This window comes from Equus asinus, chromosome 3 (genome assembly GCF_041296235.1).
Source record: "Equus asinus isolate D_3611 breed Donkey chromosome 3, EquAss-T2T_v2, whole genome shotgun sequence".
Classification (NCBI taxonomy): Eukaryota; Metazoa; Chordata; class Mammalia; order Perissodactyla; family Equidae; genus Equus; species Equus asinus.
In genome coordinates this window covers 12,051,124-12,072,345 of record NC_091792.1, presented here as the reverse complement: position 1 = coordinate 12,072,345, position 21,222 = coordinate 12,051,124, and the positions used below count along the sequence as shown (strand labels likewise).

Here is a 21,222-nt window from a genome sequence, read left to right as displayed (position 1 = left end):
GGCCGAGCAGAGGTCCGGCTCCGGGCGACACTGAGCGCCCCGCGGCCGCAGCCAGGGGGCAGAGTTTCCGGGCTCGTGCCACTGCCGGCCACCTGGGGCTCGGGCCCCACCGCCGCCGCCCGGAAGGGTCCCCGCCGCGCATCGGGGCTCCGCGGAGCTCGGCACTGCACTGTCCGCGCGGTGGCGAGCAGGGGCGCTGCGGGGGAACCACGGCGGGGGCGAGGTGGGGCGGGGAAGGCGGTCTGCGCCCGGGGGGTGGAGGGGCGCGCGTGGGGGATCCGAGCGAGGCTGCCGCCCCGCCCCCGCCCCCTCCCCGCCTCCCCTTGAGAACCCGAGGAGCGGGGGAGCATGGATCAAACCCCGCTGCTCGGGCACCATGACGCTCGCCCGCCTCGCTGTGGCTCTGATTCTAGGGGCGCTCCGCGAAGTGGTCAGCTTTGATCCGGTCCCCAATTATCCCCTCCACCACCGCCACCGCCGCTCGCCCCCTCCGGGTCCTCAGTACCCTTATTACCTTCCCACTCAGCAGCGGCAGCAGAGGCCACCTCCGGCGCCCCCTGTGGCGCGCGTCCTGCGCCCCCCACCCGCGCTGCCTGCCCCGCGCCCGCACGCCCTCCCCGCCGGGCGCACGCCGGGCTGGCTTCCCGGGGGCTGTCCGGCCGGCGAGCCCTGGGTCAACGTGACGGCCTTCGGCGCCCCTTGTCTGCGCTGGGCAGAGGTGCCACCCTCCCTCGAGCGGTCGCCCCCGGCGGGCTGGGCTCGCCTGCGAGGGCAACGCCACAACTTCTGCCGGAGCCCGGACGGCGCGGGCAGACCCTGGTGCTTCTACGGGAACGCCTATGGCAAGGTAGACTGGGGTTACTGCGACTGCAGACACGGTGAGCGACCCCGGGGCGGAGGCGGCGACCCGGGACGGGCGGGGAGCCGGCCTGGCTTGGGGAGGGCGTTGGGTGTTCCTTGAAGAGAGAGTGAGAGGGTGTGGGGTTGCGGGTTTGCACTGCCCGGGTGATGGTGGGTCGCCGCTGGGATACCAGCAAAGTACGGGCGGATCTTGACTGTAAATGAGCAAGGCGTGCTGCGTGAGGCAAGGTTGTCAGGGGTGATCGTTTCTCTGCAAGGTGCGGCGCTCTGGCTTCCTGGATACGGTCTTGTCTCTGGCCACTGTGTGTGTGTTTGTGTGCGTGTGTGCGCGCGCTCGTGCCTTCGGTGGATGTGTGTTCTCTGGATCGGCTTGCCTTGAGGGCGTTACCGTATATACGTGAAAGGCAAAGCAAAGGAGATAGAGTTTCTATTGACTTGTTTTGGAAAAAGAAATATTAGACTTAATATGACAACCAATGACCTTCCCTCTCCCTATAGACCCTGACTTGGAAAAATGTGATAAAATTTTTGCCTCACTCCTACCCTTGATCTCTGTTTGAAAAAGTATGGCAAAATTTCCGGGCCAAAATACAACTTGTCAAAATGATGTTCACATTCTGGAGCACAGTATGGTAAACATCATCCGTGAGTGAGAAAGAGAAAGGGATAGGAGATAGGAATAGTAACTGTTTAGGGAAGAAGCAACTTGATATAGTCCAGTGCGGTTTCCAAGGATGCTATTTAGCTGTGTATGTTATTTCTGGAGAATCGGGATTAGTCTGTGAAGAGATAAAGTTGGTGAGATGTTGTGGTTTTGAGGTAATAAAAGCATCAAATTTATAGATTTAATGTAAGTGAATAAGCTGCCTTGGAGCAGTGCTTCGTTCTGAGTTATTGGGTTTGTTTAATATTAGGGCTTTTTTCCTTCTTTAATAGCTGGAGGAGAAAAACCTTATGTCCTTCAAAGTTTGCATTTTTCTTCAAAATTCTTTTGGCAGCTCTCCATCTGAGCTGTGTGACAAGGGTTTCATGAATTGGGATTCTGAAATAGGTTGTATTTTGTACCTTTTTGAGGTAACTTGGAGGTTAGCGTCACAGTGCCATTCTTCTCCTACAGAACTTTTTATTTCTCTGTGCCTTCAAGTGCATTAGTGCTTTGAGTTAAAGGAAAGTGATAGGAAGGTTATGATCAATTATCCTCCATCCCAGAGAATGAAGTCATCGCTATACTTGTGTTTCATGGACAGAATGCCGATGTGGCTCTAAGAGTTGGAGGTGGTATCAAGCAAAGAGCCCTAGCATTGTCTCATGATTTACTGTAAGAGATTATTTGTAGTAAAATCTCATGTTTAGCAAACATTGACAGTTTTTTACTGTCTTATTATTGTATTTCATGTTTCATATTCTATATATCCAGACAGAGAAAGAAAAAAATGGAATTCAAAGTTAAAACACTATAGTGATCTATTGCTCTCTTTCTGACATGGAACCCCTTTAACTTTATATTTCCAAATGAGGAGAGTAGCTTGTCCTTTGCTTCCTGCCTCCTCCTTGTGCTGAACAGAAATTTACACCTACCAGCAGCACAGACTGTTTGCGATGCTTTTATGTTCATTGCTAATTCTCACCAGACAAGGTTCCAAACACTGCGCAATAGGGCGTACTTTCTGGAATAAAGTGATTGAACACAAGAGAAACAAAAGAAATCCCCCAAGATGAGAGATAAATGCCCCCACCCCTCCAAAAAAACCCCAGGAAAGCCATCTGCTGGCTATGTAATAGTTTAATTACTTCCACAGACTCAGTCTTGGTAACCCATTCTGTCATGTACGCCTCACATTCTGATTGGGCATAACTCAGACCTTCACGATGATTGGCATATTCTGAGCATTATGGCTTTCTTGGTCCTGCATTTCGCTTAGGCGTGTACACAAAGCCGTTGTGGAGTGGTGGAAAGAATATGAAATTGTGCTTTAGAAAACATTGGTGTCTGTTTTGGCTCTGCCAGTAGCTCTACAGTGGAGGGTAAGACTCTTACTCTCAGAGCTTTGGTTTGCTTGTGTGGAGAAAAGTAGTTTTCGAGTAAGTTAATTTAAAGGGTTTTTCCAGCTCTGAGCTGGTACCAGAACAGCCTGGCCTGAGAATAACAGCTAGGATGTATGGAACATTTGCTCTGTATTGGAAGCTGGGCTAATCATTTTATATATTAGTTTTCTAATCTAATTCTCATAGCAGCATTATAAAGTAGTGCACATTTTCACTTTACAGCTCATTTTGTTCTAGTTCTTTAATTATATAAACATGTAGAAGTATCTGTGCTGTCTACTAATCCTATTTTTCTAGCTTAAGGACCAGTCTAAAAGGAAGTAGAAAGAGATTTATGTTGGGTCAAAAGCACACGATTTCCAATCTCTTATGATTTGAAAATACCTGGGTTTTGTTTTCTTTTTTTTTTTCTTTACCGAAACAACTAAGACAAAAAGAAAGAAAATTTATAGTAATGAGATCCCCCCTTTAGAAAATAAACTGGAGGCCAGAGTCATGTATCCAGTTGCATCATGAGAAATGAGGAAGTTGGTGACCCCGAGGTGGAGACCTGATTGAAGCCCAGTTGAAGGGACGGAAGGGGGATCTCAGGTGAGCTAGGGCAGGGCGTGGACACTGAAGTGGCTCAAATGTCTGAGAATGAGAAAGCTGAGGCCCAGGCCCTGGTTGTGTGAAACTAGCAAACTAGCAATAAAGAATCATTCCAGGGAATGGAGCACCCTGGATCAGCCCAGGGAGTTAGTTCTCATAATGACTGTTAGAATCACCTAGGGACTCGTTAAAATGCAGAGACCTGGGCTCTAGCCTTCAGAGGCCCTAGATCTGGCTCAGGAATGTGCATTTCTAATGAGGAGTCAAGATGATTTGGATGCTGAAGACCCTTTGTCATAATCGGGGAAACCCATGGGAGGGCATCAGGACCCACCTAAAATGTACAGTGATAGATGATCTTGTCGACTAACTGAGTCCGCCGTTCTGTGACTTCATCCTGCTAGGTTTAGGATCAAGCATAAGGCATGCCTTTTTGTGTGGTTTTAGAAAATGGCACCTCTGGTTTTTATGTGACTAGTGTGGGATAGTAACAACCTGGTTCACCAGAATATAATTACTAACTGAACGTGAGCCAGGTTATTTTCACATTTCTGCAGGATGAATTAACAGGCAACTGATTCTGCCCAACAATACCTTGCAATAATTTAGAGGTTTCTTACTGGGAAGGGAGATCACCTTTCCAGCATCTGGTTGGCATGGCACATGGGGCAACTGGCCTGATGTGTGCTAGCAACTCCTCTTTGTTACAAGCAGCCAAGTGGAACTCAACCATAGGTACTGATGACTGATGGGTAAAACAGGCACAATAAATGACAATGCTCTAATAATTAAGATTTTATCAGAAAAGATGATTCATAGACCTGACTTGTTGTCATGTCATGCTAATCTGTTCATATGCACCTACTCACCCAAATCTCCTGATTCAAATAGCAATATCGGGCTTGCGGGACGAGTACTATTGTTTACAGGCTGTACTCTTTGAAGTCCATCTGTTGTTTGAAGTGAATGTTAATTAAAAAGTTGGCTGGAAGCTGTCCCTTTTTTAAAAAATGCCGCATCTTGATTCTATGTAGCAGGTGCTGAAAAACATTAGCAATACCAGATTTGATACATTTCCTGGCTGGATTTTAAATATCGAGCTTGGTCTGCTTTTCAGGCTAAGGCGGATATAAAATACTTTGGGGCATTATCTGACTCTTTGCTAGTGTGAAGATTTTTTTTTAAGAAGAAGTGGAAAAATGCTTATGGTAATGTTAAGGGGGAAAAGATGGATACAAAATTTGTATACATTATGACTAACTGCAAAAAATAAAGATACCTGTGGAAAATTTGGAAGAGGAAGCAAATAATTATTAACTTGGGTATGAACTTGGCTTGGATCAGTTATGATGGTTTTGATGGCAAAGAGTAGAAAACTCAATTCAAAATGACTGAAGCAATAAAGAGATATGTTGTTCATATTACAAGGAGTCAGGCTCCAATGTGGTACAGCTCTGTTTCTCTGCTACTCTCTTGGCTCCTCTGTTCTTTAAGTGTGGCTTTAATCCTAAGGCTGGTGGTTATTCCAGGCTTCACATGGAGACAGAACAACCTGCAGAAGAAAGAGAAGGCCCTTCTTCTTGTACATCCCTTTGCAAGAGCAAGGAAACCTTCCCAGAATTCCCCCACAGACTTCCTCTCGCATTTCATTGGCCAAGACTGGATCAAGTGTTTCTTCCTGGCACTCTCTGGAAAGGAAAATACAATTACTATGATTGCCTAGATTAATCCAGATTAACCTCTGAACAGCTGGAAACTCTCCTGGCAGGAGGAAGTGAGGTAGCTGTTGAGGAAAACCAACAGAGTCTGCTAAGAAGTATGGCTGGGGCTGTCCTTATATTTGGGAAACTTAATGCAACTAAAAAATAGTAATAAGTAATTTTAAAAATAGTGCTGTGAAGTGCTATATCCACTTTTTAGCCATATCTAGATGAGGAGCATTTAGACCCTAATTTCCTTGATATAGCATGTTTTTTTGTTTTAAGATGCTGTTTGCAGGGCTAGCAAGTTTATGTCTGAAATGAATAATTCCATAATTGTTAAGATAAAGATGTTTAATTCTAGTTTTTAAGCTTCCCCCCTCCCCCCCGAATTAACTTGTAAAGAAAGCAGTCCTCTGAAGTGGCTCCCTTCAGTCTGCATGGTAAACAGGCATGCGGTTGTGCCCTTAGGAACAGTTGTTTCCACTGCCATCTACATGGTTGGGACAGTGTTGTTAGAAAATCAGGAAATGTTTATTTTTGCCTCTTTAACATCTTACTTTTCCAGAGCAATCCCCTCCTCCCAACCCTCCTCTCTCTTCCTGCAAATCAGCACAACAATATTAATAAAAAATTTATTGTATGCAATGCACTAAAGTAATGAGATTTCTTTCCCCCTCAAAGCTACCCATGCACATTCAGCCTCAATACTTTTTATTCGGATCACCAGAGGGACACAAAGAGTGGAAAATGCTGATCTTTGTAACAGGCAAGGATAGATTTCATTAAACCTTACTGAGTTCACACTAGGAGCAGCATTGACAAAGATGAATCAGAAATCACCTGTGTCCCCTGGTTGAGGACACCCACTCCCTGATTTGGATGTCAGAAGAATACTAAGCATTTGCATTACCTTTCCTGTGATACCTACCCTGCGAGATGGATAAGAGGATTAATATTAGGTGTAGTTTAATTTCATCACTCAGTGCTGTACAATAAAATGGTAATACTCTTACCATTTATGTGTGAATAGTTCAAAGACACAATTTGTGAAATTTTCTGCTAGGATTATATGCATATATTGTTAGTCAAGGGTAACTTAACCATGGATAAAGTCTTCTTTTGCATAATATTGTAAAATGTTTTTAGCTAAGGAATAATTGATAACATTTATAAATTTCTAATAAGTGCCTTGTAAACGGGTAGAACTGACCACTCCTCGATACTCTCTCATTTTGAACTAGACCAGTTGAGATTTTTTTTCTCAGTACTAAAGGTATCTACATGAATAATAAATGAACAATTATTATAAATTGTAGATGTGAATTAGTGGAGGCAAATATGGTTCAACTGGATCTCGGTTCAGGGGAATGTTCCATATGTTAAAAGATGATTTGGGGGCCAGCCCCTGGCCCAGTGGTTAAGTTCACACGCTCCGCTTCAGCAGCCCAGGGTTTCACCGGTTCAGATCCTGCGCGCGGACATGGCACCGCTCATCAAGCCATGCTGAGGCGGCATCCCACATGCAACAACTAGAAGGACCCACAACTAAAAATATACAACTATGTACTGGGGGGTTTGGGGAGAAAAAGGAAAAATAAAATCTTTAAAAAAAATAGATGATTTGATTTGGCATGACATGGCATGATTTGAACGAAATCTACTACTTCACAATGCTAAAACCAGTTTCAGTTATTGGTAAATATAATCATAGAAAAAAATAGTATACCTTAGTAATGTCAAATAGGGTGTAGGAAGAAAATAACATCAAAATTAACCTAGCCCTCCCTATTATAATCGAAAAATTCAACTAACACCCCCTAAGTCAGTTACGTTTAGGTAATGTGAGGTTTTTTGTATATTTCATAATTAAGATAGGAAATAATCATTTAGTATATTTTCCCAGTGTTTTCTTTGGCATAAGATGTAAGATTATGTTTAATTCATTTGTCAAATATATGTACTAAATTGTCCAACATGTAATGGGCTTTTTTCTATGCTTTTGAATAGTTCATAAACTAAAATTTCTGTATCACTTTCAGCTTTAAGTATACTTTTTGGCAAGGATCTGAGCAACAGCTTGATGTCACTAGTGTGCACTCTATCTGATTCCAACAGAACAATAGAAGCGACTAAAATTAATTGTTTTGTGCCTCTGTGAAGTTCAGTAATAGATGAGAAAGGATTTGTGTGATAACATTAATTTCTTTTTCCTCATTTATCAAACCATGGTTTTAAAAGATTTTTAGAATATTTGTTAATTCTATTCAGAAAATGCTACTGGGATGGGTCTCTGTTTCTGCTGTTTTTTCTTTCTCTTCAAGTGAGTGAATGCTATTCTATAAGTACATTTTAATTAGTTAACTAAATAGGCATATCTTTTCATTTGGATTATTTTGGAGTGAGCTGGATTTACAGAACAAAGATAGCTGACCTATTTGGTTCCTTTTCTGATATTTCTCGTAGGCCTCCTTCAAGTGTGCAGGATGAGAAGGGAGGTTTTGCTACCTGTCCAGGAAGGGGTAATACCATAATGGCTCCAATAGTTTGCTAGGATTAACGAGTACTCCTAACTGAGTGGCTTAGGCAACAGAATTTATTGTTTCCCAGTTCTGGAGACTGGAAGAGCAAGATCAAGGTGTCAACAGGGCCATGCTTCTTCTGAAGGTGCCAGGGAAGAAGCTGTTCCAAGGCTGTCCTAGCTTCTGACGGTTCCTTGGCTTGTGGGAGTGTAACTCCAGTCTTCAGATGGTGTTCTCTCTCTGTGTCTGAATTTCTTCTTTTTATAAGAACACAGTCATACTGGATTAGAACCCACCCTAAAGACCTCATCTTAACTTCATCATTTACAAAGACCTTATTCCCAGATAAGGTCACATTTATGGGTCCTGGGAGTTAGCACTTCAATATGTTATGCAGGGACCAAATTTAACCTTTCACAGTAGCCTTAAAAACTGAAAAACTGGTGAAACTTGTGAAGGGAATTTTAAGCTAGTCAGCTGTTCTCCTCAAGATCACCTTGTATTGATTGAGACTGATAAGATGGTTAAAAAGAACCCTTCTTGAGTGTCTCTCCATTTTGGGATTTCCTGTTTTTTAGCAAAGTGTCCATAAAACAAATTTCTGTAACACGAATTTTTTATGCTCCTTTTCCTTTATAAAACTGGAGACATATCTACATAGATGAAAATTAACAGTAAACTAAAATGACAATAAAGTCAATGTTTTTGGCAGGGAATTAAGATAGAAGAATTCTGAACATAATGTTGCACATTGGCACATTTTGCCTTTAAGGTAGTTGTAATACCGGGAGACAGTTGACTGTGGGCTTTTTTGTAACAGTTCATTTCATGAACTCTGAAGGCTTCTCTCCATGACATGCCATCACAGCTTTACAGTTCCAGACATTTTTCTATTATTGGTTTGGTCTGTAAATTTGAATGCCTATTATAGTTGACCTATAGCCTCTGTTTGAGACTTCAAATTTTAAATTATTATTATTAACACATTTTAAAAATAGGGATATTTAGAATAGAATTGTTTTGACCAAATTGGCGCTTGAGAGACTTTAAGACAGTGTAGCCCTGGATCCACTGGGATGTTGTCCAGAGACATTAGCTGAGACAATTCGGAGCAAAGTCCTTGACTGGAGTGGGAGAGTGTGAGCAAAGGAGGGGGGATCAGCTTTTGTTAATAAAAATTGTGACAATTGAGCCATATTTGCCAGACAAAGAATTTGGTCTGGAATGGCTCTGGAGAACTTTATTGTTAGTAGGGTAGCAATATAAATGTGTTTACCAGGCTTTGCCCTTTGTGGATGGCTTTATTGTTTCATCCTTTTTCTTTTTTCATTGAGCTAAGGATATTTCTCTTCCGTCTTATTGTTGTGTACCCATAAATTTGTGCACATGTATAGTCCTCCTACAAACTTCTGCAGCCAATGGAACAAATCAACCTCCACTGCAGGCTCAGCCTCAAGTGTAGATCATCGGAAAGCCACTTTTCTCCTGTTTTGCTGTGTCTAGACACTCTTCATGCTGGCTTATGCTTCTGCCTGGTTGGTTTATTCCCATATAATGTTTGGTGGATACTTGCAATATTTCACATAGAATGGTTAAAACCAACATGGCATAATGCATAAAGTAATACCTGAAGTTTTAAAGGTGCTTATTGTATTGCAGGGTCTTTGCTCAGGTTTGGAGACAGGGGGCTAGTACCAAGGGCAGGGGTCCAGGAGGCAGTGGTCATGGCTCGGCAGGTGCTCAGTTCATTTGGCCCATAGAGTCCTCATCCGTAAATGGAGGGAAATGAGTTACGGTTTTTAAGATCTCAACCATCCGAACCATTCTCAGAGAGTAAATGCAGGAAGAACAAAGTAGAATGAAAAACAAACAAGAACTGCTACCTAACTTTCAAATATTTAGTATAAATTGTGTTCAAACTTGGATTATTTTGGAGCATGTCATTATGCTGATATTTTTTTCAAAGCTCTTTCAAATAATTGTTAGAGGAATTATGAACTTCACTGAATGGTGTACCATTAAGAAATAACTCACTCTGAGTCCAAGGTAGATGATGTGTCAGAATATTTTAGAAATTTCTATGGCCTTAAGGAAAGGATAAACTATGTTCTAGGAAGGCGTGTGTGTTGGGGATGTTGGTGTTGGGAGTGGATTCTGACAGAGATTTCATTAGTCACTGACATGCAAATTGCCTTTCCAGAATTGGAAATATTTGTATTCAATTGTTAAAGGAAAATTGGATGAGCACTCTGGATTTCTTGCCATGTAGCAGATACAGCTAAATGAATCCAGGCTTTCACAGCATGTTTGGAGCATCTGAGAAATGCTGGTGAACTGATAGTTGACCTGGAAATGATTTCCAGCTCTATCATTGCCATTATAATGATGTCGTGGTAATAATTATCCTTTATGCAGGGTATTCTTCTCATCTCTAAATGTCTTAATCATTTAGACGATATGCATGCATCATTTCTTCTTGATAGCTTTTTGGCGATTTAGGCAGTATTTTATGTTATTGTGATTATTTAACATGCATAAATAGTGTTCCAGTTTGTTTTCATTACTAGAACTTTCTTCCAACCCTTGACATGAGTAATTTGGTGGAAGGGCCGAATTAATAAAGAGATAATGGATTAATTTAAAAACAATTTCCAATAATGTTTGTTTGAGGTGAACAAATGAGTTCTTTGAATTGAAATAAATTGCTGACATTTGTGATACGCATAATATTATGTCTCTATAGAAGAAATTTTGTGATTCAAAAGTCATTAAAGTTCAGTTAAACCCTTTAGACATATTTCTTTAAAATGTTATACAGTTCATACTTTTCAATGAGCTAGACAGGGCTTCCTCTTGCTCACTGCAAGTTAAGGAGGTTTAGAATGTATGAGTCATTTTTACATTATTTGCCATATCAATGACCCATGTTCATGTTTTCCCCTGAGTAATCAGGACTTGACAGTGCCATCTTTTGCCTACATTTATTATTGCCTTTTGTTTGAATTAAATGACACTATATTTGTCTTGAGAAGTAGATTATGTTTTTCTTAAATAGTTGCATTTTCTTTCTTCTTTTTTTGTTTGTTTTTTCGGAGGAAGATTAGTCCTGAGCTAACATCTGCTGCCAATCCTCCTCTTTTTGCTGAGGAAGACTGGCCCTGAGATAACATCCATGCCCATCTTCCTCTATTTTATGTGGGACACCTGCCACAGCATGGCTTGACAAGTGGTGCATGGGTCTGCACCCAGAATCTGAACGGTGAACCCTAGGCCGCCAAAGCACAAGATGTGAACTTAACTGCTGTGCCACCGGGCCAGCCCTTTAAATGGTTGCATTTTTTAAGGATGATAACATGGAAAATAATAGTGGTAGATGACTAGGCCAGTGCAAAAGAAATGAATGGATAATTTGTGAATCTAATATTTTTGGAAAATTATTTTAAAACCACACGTAATAACTTTGAAATATGCAAAATATCCCAGAATTTTTTGGTAGGACTTAATTTCTTTACCTATGAAATATAGGCTATCGTAAGTGACTTTCAACAGAATTTTGTGAAATTCTTAAGTTATCTGAGTTTAATTCCATCTCTTATTAAGTGTCCTAATTGCTGCCTGCCAGTATCCACTCTGCAAACCAGCACCAACAAGAGAAGAAATTTTGGGCCTTGATCCCCACTTAAGAGATACGGGGGTGCTTAACTTTAGATTTTGGCTTTTTTAAAGACTGAAAAGTATGACTCAGATCATGGACTGTGGAGCAGCTAAGTAGGGATGGTATGTGAGGAAAGCTAAATTTCCAGCGTCGTTCAGTTACACTAAACCACTCTGCGGCAATTTCTCTAAGATTCACATTGGGCGATATTTACAACATTAGCGTCTTTTTGAAATTATGGACATAATCTTTAGAATTTTCATGACTACTGCTTGAGGTTAATAGAGGAAAAAGCATTTTCCTTTTCTTTAGTGGATGAACAAACCAGATAGAAGGAAAATATAACAGCCAATAACAGCTAATTTATGAACAGAGCATTGAAGTTGGTTTCTGTGTTTCCTATCTATGACCTCATGTGAAGATAGAAGGAGATACATAAGTGATAAGAACTTCATATGTGATGTAATATAATACTTGGGATCAATATCAGACATTAGTTATACTCTTCCATTTTTCCCCTTTTAAAATTGTAATTGGACTTTCTGTATGCCTAGATAAAAAAAGAAAATATAATTAGCACTGACATCAGGATGTTAATTACTAAAAAAGAAAAAAAGAGCCTGCTAAATCCTCATTTAAAGGAAGGAGCACATGCCGTGAACAGTGGAGGCCAAAGCATTCTGACTGGATCTTTCACCACTTCAGTGGAAAAATCATGTTGACCGATGACTGGCTCAGTATGTTCAAGTTGTTCTTTGCTATTAAAGGATTTGGGATTCTTTTCCACTTTAGGGTCAGTACGACTTGGCGGTGGCAAAAATGAGTTTGAAGGCACAGTGGAAGTGTATGCAAATGGAGTTTGGGGCACAGTCTGTAGCAGCCACTGGGATGACTCGGATGCGTCAGTCATTTGTCAGCAGCTGCAGCTGGGGTGAGTTCAGCAAACGAAATCAGTCTACTGATATCTGAGAATAATGGTGGGCACCCATCATTCCAGAGAAGAGGTTGCATCTTCTCTCCTCATTCTTTCTTTCCTCATTCTCGCTTTTCTCAAAAGAGTTGGAAAGAAAGGGCCCCAAATGGAAGGAATGAGTTCTCTTACGTACAAATGTATTTCACATATTACTACTCCTGCTAAAGAGGAAATGGGCAAATGCAAAGTGGTCAGAAGTTAAAAGCATCCTTTGGTCTTTGTCTTTAGCAAAATAATTGTTTAGCCCTAAGAAGCAAGGAATTTGATTCGAAGAATTGTAGTTTCTCATTAGCCTGCAGCCCTAGGTTGCTGTCATTTGCTTTTGACTTTCTACTTTTAGCCACCCACAAGTTCCATTTTTGTGTGTGTGAAGGAGGTGATGTTCACCTGTGCTCTTATCTCGTGATGGGTAAGGGACGATGTCCTCAGGCCTCCTCTGCGCTGAGGAGGTCCTGTGCAAGATGGCAGATTCCACCTGCCCCGCAGCGTCGGCCATCCTGAGGAGCTGCGGGCTCCTCCACCACCCTAGGGGGCCCTCCCTTTAAAAGAGCTCAGCGCACACTGACTTCCACCAGGCCTGGCACCTTTCTGCCTTGTGCCCAGGGGGTTCGCCAGGAGCAGAAGGCTCCATTTTGGAACAAAAGGTTTGCTTTTGTTGTTATTGTTCTGTTTTTGTGTCTCATTTATTTTTTCTAAGTACGCATGCCATGTGTTTTTCTTGGCCTTTATCACCAGAGATCTTTAGAAAGTGTGGAAAATATCTTGTTAGCAAAAAAAGCAAGTCTAAAAGTCTGAAAGAAAGGTTTGCAATTTACAAATATTTTGGATTAGTAATCAGTGAGTGGTAATATCTAATACAATGATGTGAATGAAAATGTGAGTCAACTCCAGTCAAATCAGTATGAACTTTAATTTGCCAGTTTCCTCCTGTCTTCTCGTTAGGAAGGTGGGGAGTGAGAATTTTGTAAAGGCAGACTTTGAAGGCTTAAGTTTTGTTCAGACTTTTGGTGCTTTTATGTCAGCAAATAGAGTTAATGTACTTAATTAATTTTTAAAAATGAGCGTTGAAAGAAGGAGTAAGGCTAGAGCCTATAAAGTGTTGTGATGTTTAGGAATGTTAATTACTGACTTTATCAAGGGTATTTTGTCTGGCTAACAGTCATTGGCAGGTGGGAATGTCACAAGGAATGTTGACTTGAATGTTGACTTTCTTTTGAAGGCCTGAGGATGGAACAAATTTGTAGGCTGGCGTCATTGTCTTCCTTTATATACGTAGCTGCATGTGCTTTTACTACCCCGGAAAATCAGGGAAGAATAAAATTTCTTATGAGACTCTGACGCAAAGAAACAAGAACACTGTAGCGGAGACGTGACCTACAATGTGGTTACTAGTCTTGACTGATGAAAGAATGTAACCCATCATTCTGCAAATATAAACTTCAGATAAGCTGATCCAATTGCTTATATCATCTCTCAGTAGTCTGCTTTTTAAAAAAAGAACTGCATAATAAGAGCAGAGCAGCCCAGCTTTATTCCTGTTAAGACACATTCATATTTTAGATATACCCCAAATATTTACTGTTTGGTTGATGGAAACTGTTGCAGAGAGACAATTCTAGAGATTACTATGATAATCAGGTAAGCATTTAATCTTTTTAAAATTTAACATCATTTTGGTACATATCAGAGGCTACTTATAAAAATATGTAGATTAGATGAGTTAAAAGCAGAGCCCATCTCCATGTTATTATTTTATTAATTGGTTTCAAAGTCTTGCAGCAAATATTGCATATAAGATTTTAAAAATGTGAATGGATTGCCTCTCTTGATATTATCTTGCTTGGATATAGTAATAGTAACATTTTGAAAATGCTGGCCTAAGGTATTGGGGTAGGAAAGAACCTTCAGGCGCCCAGACTTCTGTTTATACATCAGAAGGCAGAGCTGAGAGCCGTCCAGCTTAGTGTCATGTGCAGCTGAGTCCAGACTAGAGTCCAGGTCTTGCTGGGCCACATGACACACTTCTTCCACAAAGCCATGCAGGCTCACTTTTTATATCTGTAGCATTTGCCCATTTTCTTCTAAAATCAGCCATAGATAGTAAAGGCACATGCATACCATTAGTTATTCAAGACGGCTTAAAAAGATTGCCTTACGTAGTCAACCCAAGTTCTGATCTGATGTTTTGATTTTCCTTGAAACTTATGTAATCCATTATGATTTTTTCTTCCATATCCATCTTTATTAATTTCTTCCATTAAAAAAAATCCAAATGCTGTGATAAAAAAAATTTGCCTATATTTGATAAAGCTAACATCAATCATTGTACTTTCAGAGGAAAAGGAGTAGCAAAACAAACCCCGTTTTCTGGACTGGGCCTTATTCCCATTTATTGGAACAATGTCCGTTGCCGAGGAGATGAAGAAAATATACTGCTTTGTGAAAAAGACATCTGGCAGGGTGGGGTGTGTCCTCAGAAGATGGCAGCTGCTGTCACGTGTAGTTTTTCCCATGGTAAAAAAAATATTTATTTTTGTTTTACTTTTACTGTGTTTTCAACATGATTCCAGATGATAAAAGTGTCTTAGTTAAGCTAAGACTTAACTAAACTAAACAAGTATAAATGCAGACATAAGGGTGAATTATCATATTCTACTGTCTAATTAAATAGTCTTCAATAGGAGGGTGTCTAACAATTGGAATTCCATCTGACTTTCAATGGTATCTCACTTTTAACATGTCTGAATTATCATATTCTACTGTCTAATTAAATAGTCTTCAATAGGAGGGTGTCTAACAATTGGAATTCCATCTGACTTTCAATGGTATCTCACTTTTAACATGTCTGAATTATCATATTCTACTGTCTAATTAAATAGTCTTCAATAGGAGGGTGTCTAACAATTGGAATTCCATCTGACTTTCAATGGTATCTCACTTTTAACATGTTTTCTATTTTATCTACTTTGTTTAAAGAAATATTATATACTGTATATGAAACACTTATTTTGATAGCAAAAAATCATCATGGATTCAAGATGGAAAATCATCTTGAAACCAAGTATAAAATACAGCAAGTACAACAAAATGCTTTCACTTTATAGGATGGAATATAATCATGGTGCCAGTGTTCTCCTTTGAGTTATAGATAGCGTATTCCCTAAAATGGATTACTGCCTTGGATAAGGTCTCCTAAGCACCATATACTAGGCAGGAGGTGATTAGCAATGCGGTGTCAGTACACAAATATGTGTATGTTCATATGAACATAAGTAGAGGAGGGAACAGCTGCTTTTCATGATGGCTGATGGGTTTTCTGGGGACCATGGAGTATTTTAATCTGTGACCACAACTTAAGGCTGCCACATAGTCACAGTATCCCTATGTGCATTTTCCTTGGAGATGGCAGCTTGACCAGATGTCCCAGGCCTCGAAATGCTAGCAGCCAGTCCAGGGCAGTGATTGCTGTTTGAGTACAAGTATTGGGGCAGGAATAGAAAAGCTCCATTACAAAACATACAGAGACCTCATGTAGAGTAATTTCCCTGAATTAGCTGGAGGAACCAAGACAAGGATATGGACCGAATGTGTGCTCTCAGAGCTGCAGTCCTCTTTTGGGTGGGTGAGGTGCATAAGTCTTGGTGCCTTGTAAGTTTTTCTTTTGATTCTCCACCTTTGAATAATGTTACTGTTGATGCAAATAATCAATAATCAATCTATAAATCAAAATTGGGGTGAGTTTATTATATGAGCCAGTCAGAGGACTGAATAGCCCAGGAGAGCACCTTCACCAAGGAAGGAAGCGATGTGTACAGCATGGTTATATATTGTCTTGGAATAAGGAATGTGCATCACACATGACGGGAATATTTTTTTTTACTACAGTAACAGGAAGTTACTAGCACAGCAGGTCAGTGGTCAGAAGATGAACACAGTAGGTCAGTTTGACCTTTAGTTTCTGGGAAGAAATTCTTATCTTTAAGCAAATACTACCATGGAGGGGGGTATACATTCCTGTTTTAAAAGGCATCATTCTTTGCTTTGGGACATTGTAAATGTTTAGAGCAGATGTACAATGCATGCTGGACAGGCCATGCCAGATCTTTCTGGAAAAATGAGGTCGGGCCGAATTAGTTTTAAACCAAATGGTTTCCTCATATACCTCAATATATATTAACTTTTCTTATTGCTTTTCATTTGTTCATCACTACTTTTGTCAAGTACACGTTTATGCACTGCTGCTTCAAGAGCGATGTCAATTGGGCTCTATAATGTACTGCATTTCGTAGATTATTGCTTGTACTCTGTGTTCAACCTGATTGATAAAATGTTTAACATTTTTCAAGTAGGAAAGTAAGTAAAAGCTTGAAAACAAGATTATTTTCTTTCAGAATATCTAGCTACTTTAAAAAAAAATTCTACTCTTTATGATCTGTAATCTGTTTATACTCTGGTTGCACAGATAAATTTGTAAACATTTATAAAATCTAGGAGGTTGAGATAAGTTAGAAGTGAGAATAAAAGAAGATTCCCTTGTTGTAGAGGAAATGAGAATGTGAAAGCAAATAGCTCAAAGCAGCCACTGCTGAGTCTGCCTTAAGGCACAGCGATAGGGCTTAACACGATCGTTTAGTTTGGAAATTATACTTCGTGTCTTGTCATCTGGTACTGGTTGCTTTCCCAGCACTTACAAAGTAGAAGATGGTGCACCAGTCCTGGATAGAGGAAATAGCAATCTAAATGAAAACGTCTGGGAGCCTTATTCATCCTTAAGTGAAACATTGGTCAATGACTTCACTGAATTCTCTTGCAGATGATTTTTCGTGTGTTTGTTGGGAGGATGTGGGAAGTTGACTAAATTTTGTCCTTGAGCTTTTCTGTATTTTCACAATTATACAACCGGAAAAAAACCACATTGTAAAATAAAACATGACATTAAAAAATGTAAGTACTATGCCATAATGGTTCTAGGTGATTTTAAATTTCCTCTTAAAAAATTTTTTTTTCCTGTTTTCTCCAAGCTTACCACAGTGGTGGGGGAAAGGGGAGGCAGGGGAGAATATAATAACTTAAGAAACTTGTACATTTTTTATCATTTTTTCTATATTTTCCAAGCTTTTTAAAGGAAAATGTACATAACTTATGCAAATTTCTTACCATCGTTCAGCCATCAGTTAATTCTAAGATGCTAATATACAATATTGAGAAGACCAGTCATATTTATTAAGCCTGTCTGTATCTTTTTACAAACTTTCAGTGTTAGTTCACTTATGTAAGTAAACTGTATTACAAATATCAGAATGTGAGTATATGCAAATAGTCACTGATCTGAATCTCTGCTGCAAAACTTGTGTGATATTTGAATATAAATATGAATATCCAGATGCCATTTACTGACAGCTGCTTACACTGTGGAGGAATTAGGAGCACATTTCATGTGGATAAATGATTAACATTTGGTAAAAGGTGCAACTAAACTCCCTAATGGGGACCCAGCCTGTTCTGAACCTTTTACCATATTATGTCCTTTATTCCAGAAAAATTAGACTTCCGTACTGTTTCCCAAACTTTGTGCTTCTGAAATCCCATCCATCCATCTTGGGCCTCTTCAGATACCACTTTCTTAGAAGGATTCCCTAACTACTCCCAATGGTGAGCCAGCTCCCTCGCTTCTGAATCCATGCAGGGTCTTCTTGACTATCTCTTGTCTGTACTCATTTTGTCCACGTCCTTAGGCAGTGCACTTCTTGAGGGTGGCGTCTGTCTAGTGCCCCTTTGAATGCCCTACAGCACGTGGTACAACACCTTGCACACAGCAGATGCCTAGTGTCTGTTTATTAAATAGAATTGAATGAAGGGATATTGCTAATTATTTTTCCTTGTTTGAGATAGCCTTTCCAGACTTTTAGCTATCACTTGCCAGTTTGTTCAGTCAACAAATATTTATTATATGCCTTCTCTATGCTGGGTACCTGAAATACACAGATGAAAGGGAAAGGCACTTTCTCTGTCCTCAAGTCTAGTTGAGAGGAGGCAGACAATTGACATGTAAACCAATAAATCAATGACAATTTTAGATAAAAGTAAATGTTCTGAGGAAGACAAATTAGGTGATGTAGTAGAAAGCGCCTTAGGGTGCTGCGTGTGCTGGGGTAGCCAGGGCAGGCCTCCTGCAGAAAGGACATTTCAGTGTTGAGAACTGACTGATGAGAGGGAGGCAGCCATGTGAAGATCTGTGGAAACATTCTTCCGGGCAGAAGGAACAGCAAGTGTACAGACCCTGAGGTGGCGTCCAACTTCAAGTGTATTTGGGCAGAGGAAGAAGGCATGGTAGCTGTAGCCAGAGAATGAGGCCAGGAGAAATGAGAGAGAAATTCAGAGGCTGACAAGGGAGAGATCAGGGCGTTGCGGACTGTAACAAGGAATTGCAATGGGAAGACTGTGGTGGTTCTTAACAGAGGAAATGAAGATGAACTGATTCATACCCACATGAATTTTCAATATTGATTTTTGAAGGTGCTGGCCATGATGTCCACCAACTTGTTATAATGTGTTAGATGTTAACTTTGACTTGATTTCTACAAATGTAAAAATATTTCTGTACTGAAAATAAGTATGTTACCTACATAAGTGCCATTCTTAATAATTACATGTTGGTAATACTCAAATTACTGTAAATTAACAGATCAACGTCATGACCACAATCCCATAAAAATCCAATGTGTTTCTAGTAAACTGCAGTTTTGAGTGCGTCTTTTCTGGTTTCTGAGGTTGTAGGACAAAAGTGAATTTAGACTGCTTCCTCTTAAGAGCTATTTGTTTGAATGTAATTCAATTGGAGTATTTTTAATTGGTCGAGATTACCATAAAATATGTTAGCTATGTGCGTGTATGTCCATATCACTTCAATGGCTTAATAAATATTATTGAATTATTGAAAATGGCAAAGACATAGAATATACCTAATCATGTCGCTCAATGTAAATATGTAGGTGTAATTTGTCTTTCATTTCCCATTGCACAGGCCCCGTGTTCCCCGCCATACGTCTTGCTGGTGGCAGCAACGTGCACGAGGGCCGAGTGGAGCTCTACCATGCTGGTCAGTGGGGGACTGTCTGTGACGATCAGTGGGATGACGCAGACGCAGAAGTGATCTGCAGGCAGCTGGGCCTGAGGTTTGTTTTTATTGTTCTTGTTTTGTTTTGCTTACATTTTTGAATCTATTATTTCCATAACCAAAGGCAGGTGCTGCGTGTTTAAACTGCACACTTCCTCGAACAAATAGGAAAAGCCACCTTTTGATCTCGGTACTAGGCTGTGGGCTCCCTGAGGAGAACTTACGTGTACTCTGTAGGTCTAACCTGTTGGTGTCTGAAGTTGATTGATTTTATGTCCCTAAGGATCGAATCTTTTTACTACTTTTCACTAGTAGCCTTTACATTACTCCCAGGTAGTGAGCAACACTGTCAGCTGCTGCGGCTTATCAGTCATATGACGAAACTAGCTGTTAGGTTTTAACCGAAGTTCAAGTCCTCTCCCTCAAATATTGTCTGAACTCTTCGCCTTTTCTTCCTTATTTGTTAGGTATGTGCTTAGAGCAAAGGATGTTTATTCATGTGCAAAGGAAGTAATTCCCATGTAGGATATGGAAGTGAGGCGTGTGCAGTGAGGCAGCAGTGTGACCATCAACATTCCAGATGCTTCAGTTGTGGTTATTCTGGAATAGCATGTTATAATTTTGGAGCTTTTAATCCCTCTCTCTAGTGATTCTAAACATTGGTATAACAAGCCTAAACGCTTCTCTAAAATTATATTAGGGAATCTTTTAAAAGTTGGTATTTTACTTTAAATTTGAAATGTCCTTCATTTAGCACTGTGTGTGAGGGGGCTGAGGGTGCTGGGGAGGCCTCTTGAGATTAGAGCTTTGCTGTCCATGGATCATTTTGTCCAGTTAAGCATAATTCTTGACAATGGGGCGTGACTTTTGAACCTTGAACCATTTATACTCATTTTTTTTGCAACTTTTTTTGCAAGTGACCTACCTCTTTTTCAAGACTCTATGTTTATATTTAAGTATTTTAAAGTAAAATATAGACACGTTAACATTTACCTCTAAATACTTAAGTATGCATCTCTTAAAAATAAGAACATTGTCCTACATAGCCAAATGATCATTATCACAACTAATGTCATTGGTAATCTTTCTTAACATTGTCTAATACTCCATCATATTCAAATTCCCACAGTTGTCTTCACAAAATCCATAACAGATGGTTTGTCTGACACAGAATTTAGTGCGGGACCATGCAGTGCGTCTGGATGTTATGTCCCTGAGGTCTCTTTTAATCTAGAACAGCTTCTTGTTTTTCATTACACTGACTTGAAGAGACCAAGCCAGTTGTTCTGGAGAATATCCTACCTTCTGGATTGGTCTCATTTCTTCCTCATGGTGTCATTTAGTTTACTCCTCTGTTTCTTGTAATTCCTGAAATTGGAGGCTAGGTCTGAAGGCTCGATTAGATCAAAGCAAGTGTTTTGGCTCGAAATCATCACAGGTGATGTGTTCTCTTCTTGCATCTCATCAGGAGTCACAGAGCAGCCTGGTTTTCCCCACTAGTGAGGCCAAGACTGAGCACTGGGTTCAGGGGTCATCAGCCTGATCCTTCACTGTGAAGTTACGTTTTCCCCTCTAACTGATTCTTGGACCTAACTGCTATTTCACAGTTCTTGTGTGGGACAGGAACAAGCATGGCAAATCCTGGGTCCACAGGGCTTATATTACTGGTCATGTTAAGTTTACCGGTATGATCTTTTTCTTTGAGTGAGTCAGGAATAGGGCCAACCAGTTCTTTTTGAGAAAACTGTTGTTAATCA

General features: G+C 40.3%; 1 protein-coding gene across 3 annotated transcripts in view; it reads left to right on the top strand.

The window, feature by feature from the left end:
* Window positions 1-231: 231 nt before the first annotated feature.
* Window positions 232-21,222, top strand: part of PRSS12 (serine protease 12) — a 71,118-nt gene continuing 50,127 nt past the window's right edge. The window contains exons 1-4 of one of the 3 annotated variants that reach the window (XM_014858539.3): window positions 232-878; window positions 12,168-12,306; window positions 14,684-14,862; window positions 19,373-19,523. In XM_014858539.3, coding sequence (XP_014714025.1) covers window positions 377-878; window positions 12,168-12,306; window positions 14,684-14,862; window positions 19,373-19,523 — 971 coding nt within the window. In that variant the 5' untranslated portion in view covers window positions 232-376. The remainder of the gene's footprint in view (window positions 879-12,167; window positions 12,307-14,683; window positions 14,863-19,372; window positions 19,524-21,222) is intronic. The other 2 variants (XM_044767304.2, XM_014858775.3) reach the window with 2 other exon arrangements.